The sequence below is a fragment of the Lactuca sativa genome, chromosome 3, assembly GCF_002870075.4.
Source record: "Lactuca sativa cultivar Salinas chromosome 3, Lsat_Salinas_v11, whole genome shotgun sequence".
Classification (NCBI taxonomy): domain Eukaryota; kingdom Viridiplantae; phylum Streptophyta; class Magnoliopsida; order Asterales; family Asteraceae; genus Lactuca; species Lactuca sativa.
The window spans coordinates 20,070,374-20,074,351 of record NC_056625.2 but is presented as its reverse complement, the minus strand read 5'-3'; the positions used below and the strand labels follow the sequence as shown (position 1 = coordinate 20,074,351).

Genomic DNA, 3,978 nt, shown 5'->3' with positions numbered 1-3,978 from the left:
ATTATATAATTAAGTTATGAGCGGTAATAATGATTTTAAACGTGCAAGATTCTTTGTGGCTCAAAGAAAAAGAAAGAAAATCCACCTAAAGATTCCCCAAACGTAACATCATATGAACGTGTATGGTCGATACCAAACGTGCTTTCACACTTGTTACAATCAAACAAGGGACAAAAAACTTAAAAGTTTTTTAATCGCTTTTCCTGTTCATGGCATGCCAGCCAGCCTCTACACTCTTCTCACCACTTCAACACACACAAAGCAATAAATAATCTCTGTTATAAATAGATAATTAAAAACATTCCACAAAGTGGGAAAATCTAAATTCATATTTCTAACCAATAAAGATTCCCCACACAAATGTTTTTTTTTTTTTTTTTTTTTTTTTTTTTTTTTTTTTTTTTTTTTTTTTTTTTTTTTTGTGCATTTTATGGCATCAATAAGTAAGATACAAACCCAAATAAGATGACAGAAAAAACAAAATCTTAAAACCATAATCCCTGCACATAAACCTGACCCACAACTAAAAAACCCTAAAAGAATCAAGTCGCCCAAAATTTTTTAAAACTGATTTATTTATTCTCTTTCAATCTGAATGGTGACATGGCTGATGTTATACTCTCTTTTGATATAATCCACGACCTTATCAAGAACCATATCAGCATCAGCTTCAGGCCTGATCCTGACGTGGCATGCCAACAGCACTTTCCCAACAGTAATTGCCCAAATATGCAACTCATGAATCGCAACCACTTCTTCTATTTCACAAAGCCCTCTTTCAAGACTCGTTGCATCGATTTCTCTTGGTGTGCTCTCCATTAATACCTCCAATATGTCACGGAGCATGTTGATGGTTGTATACAGAACAATAACCGAAAACAGCAAAGTACATATCGGATCTATTACTTTTAAGCTTGGTTTGTACCATATTACCCCTGCCCCTATCATTACCCCGATACTCTGTATTAAATCCCCTAAAACATGAAGATACGCACCTTGCACATTTATATTCCCCCTTTTCTTCGTTTCTTTTGAAGAATACGTTTTCAACAGAGGCTCATTGTGTCCTTCATCATGATCATGTTCATGACCATGACCATGATCATGATCATGATGGTGGTGTTGGTGGGTTGTGACACTAACTCCATGGATATGAACATCATCTTCACCATGGTCATGATCATGGTCATGTCCATGTCCATGTCCATGTCCATGGCTATGGCCATGGCCATGGTCATGGCCTAGTATGAACATCATGAGAATGTTGACGATCAAGCCAAATGACGCGATGCCAAACATTAGACTGCCTTCAACATCAACTGTGCCATGAAGGAGACGCTCAATGGCTTCATAAACTAGGATTCCAGTTAACAACCAAATGATTTGGATCGAAACTAAAGTCCCAAGAATTTCAATCCTGAAAAACCCGTATGATTGCCTGGGTGTGGCTTCCCATCCAGAAGCCCAAACAGAGAACAGAGAGATTGCAAAAGCTGCAACATCTGATAAGAGATGAGCAGCATCTGTAAGGATTGCCAGACTGTTTGCTTTGATTCCACCTACAACTTCTACGCTCATAAATATGATACACAGGATCACTCCAAACCAGAGTTTCCACATTGATGCCGATCTTTCTTTTGCCTCCCTGGAAGTGGTTTTTGAGTCTGAGAATCCACATGGTGCTCCACCACAAACCTTGCTTACAGTTTGCCTGTTGTTCTCTTCAGATGGAAGGGCAGCAGATATGTCGACAGTGTGTCCATGTTCATGGTTCTCGGATTCCATCTGCAATAAGATAACATCAAATCATCAATACATATATAAAACTGTATCAGTATATGTAGGACAAATGGTAGAAACATCACACATTTGGTCATTGCCGGTCTAACAATCAAATTAGGGTTTATATTAGCTCGTACAGATTTGTCAACAATTGATTAATAATAAATCAGATCAACTTAAAAAAGTAACAAAAAAACACCGCAAAGGAAATCTGTAGCACATTAACACCGGGTTTTTGAATTCATAATAAGAAGAACCTTTAGATTGGGCTAGACTTTGAAAATTAATGTAGAAAAAAAAGTAGAAAACAAAGCTAAATGTAGAAAAACAGTAGAAAAAAACCATCTTAAGGACCTGATGTAAGGTAGATCAGTTTACAAATCACGTTGAGAACGAAAAAATATAAACAAACGACCATCAATCAGACACTTTGAAGGATTACACATACACGTACAGAAGAACGAGGACTATGAACAAAGAGTTTACGAAGGCGTACACCAGTTGACGATTATTCTATGCGGAATGAATCTTTTAAACAGCACAAACCAATAATGGGAATAAGAGATAACAATGGTCCAAAAAGTAAGGGACGAAGATTCCAAAAGGTGTGGCTCCCAATAATACAATTAGAATACAAAGAAAGGATATTCGAATCACAAATGGAGTTATAAAAATAATCAAACGTCGTTACAGATGAACTTAAATCCATGGACTACCGAAAAAAAAAAAGATAGAGGATAGTAGGCTTTACCTGCGAGCAATCGATTAGATTTAGAAGAACCCAGAACCCCTATGATTTAATTTCAGAGCTCGTGATGATCAGAAGGGGAAGGATTCTGTATGTGTAATGCGAAGCATTCGCAGGGGTTATCCATGGATTTATATAGAGAATCGAATGTCGTCTCCATGTGTTTTGTGTTTCGGGGGCATATAATCATCCCAATTTTGGGTAACGATAGATTAGTTTGGTTTTTAATATATTTGATGTTCGATATTAAAATATAAAATCTTTCAACACATCTTCCTATTTCTATCTAATAAAAAAATAGTTTTATTTTCTTTTTGACATGTGTCATTTTATTAGGCCTCTTAATTAATGTATATTTTATTTTTATTTTTTTTTCTTTCCATGTGTTACCATATTATATCTCCTATTAAATGCATGCTATTTGTAACCTATTGATTTTCCATTTCAAATTTCAAATTTTAAATTTCTCACTCTAATTATATTAAATTAACAATATTAAAATAAATATTAAAATAAACTTAATACAAATTGAAAATTGATATAATTTTACATATTTATTTAACAATTTTTAATTTTTATTTTAAAAGTTTAATTAATTGTATAACCATGATTTCTATAGATTATAAACTAGTATAATATGAATTTTGGGTTGTTGGTAAAAATAAATAGATTACTACATTATAATTAATTAATAGTAATGACTATTCACGGTTTTACGTAGATTCATGTTATTTAATATTTAAATACATAATTTAATTAATTTGTATTCTCTTGTTTTAAGGGACAACTTTTTTTTTTGCCTATAATCACAAAAAAAAAAAAATGCTGATTGAATAGAAAGGTACATTTAATAATAAGGGATCTCATTCTTTTAAAACCTTTCGTTTCGCATTCTTGGGTCTTGGCAACCCCTTTTTTTTTTTTTATTATTATTACATTCCTTCATGACACACAACTACCTATTTTATCCTCCATTAAACCCATCAAAAGCGCAAAGAAATCATTATATAGAGAGCAAAATATCATCCAAATCAGTTACGTAATCTTGAGAAATCATGTTTATCGAATGGAATGCTATAGTAGTGATTTTTATCGCATGAGTACCCACCCAAATTGCAAACAAATCACCAGTAGAGTTATTGGTTTGCGTGTGTTTATCTTGCTTTTTTTATTAGCTGCTAAGTCTTGTATTTTTCTTATAGATGTGTTTCTTGTTTATGAGTTGCAAAATCACAAGAAGAAAATGGATGTGCTCGACATAACAACATCGAAGTTTAGAATTGAAATCATGAAACAGATCCATGTGCTACTTGTGAACTTTTTTTCGTAATATCTATTTATTATTTATATATAATGTAATATATATATCTTTCAATTGGTTAATGTTTTAACTTTTAATAATAATAAAAAAAAAAGAATATTCACACAAATTTGAAATTACCATCATA

At 32.8% G+C, this 3,978-nt stretch overlaps 1 protein-coding gene across 5 annotated transcripts; it reads right to left on the bottom strand.

Moving 5' to 3' along the window:
- Positions 1–261: 261 nt before the first annotated feature.
- LOC111919105 (metal tolerance protein 1-like) lies at positions 262–2,706 on the bottom strand. Of its 5 annotated transcripts, none has more exons than XM_023914734.3 (2): positions 2,534–2,706; positions 262–1,785 (listed from the first exon to the last, which is right to left on the bottom strand). In XM_023914734.3, exon 2 carries the CDS (start codon positions 1,783–1,785, stop codon positions 577–579), a length of 1,209 nt encoding a protein of 402 aa, XP_023770502.1. In that variant the 5' UTR covers positions 2,534–2,706; the 3' UTR covers positions 262–576. The 5 variants fall into 5 exon arrangements, with proteins under 5 accessions (XP_023770502.1, XP_023770506.1, XP_023770488.1 ...); XM_023914738.3 differs by lacking the exon at positions 2,534–2,706 and adding an exon at positions 2,279–2,391; XM_023914720.3 differs by lacking the exon at positions 2,534–2,706 and adding an exon at positions 2,231–2,388.
- Positions 2,707–3,978: the final 1,272 nt, after the last annotated feature.

What these genes read in the sequence shown, in the direction of transcription:
- LOC111919105 (XM_023914734.3), bottom strand. Translation starts at nt 1,785, where the DNA reads ATGGAATCCGAGAACCATGAACATGGACACACTGTCGACATATCTGCT.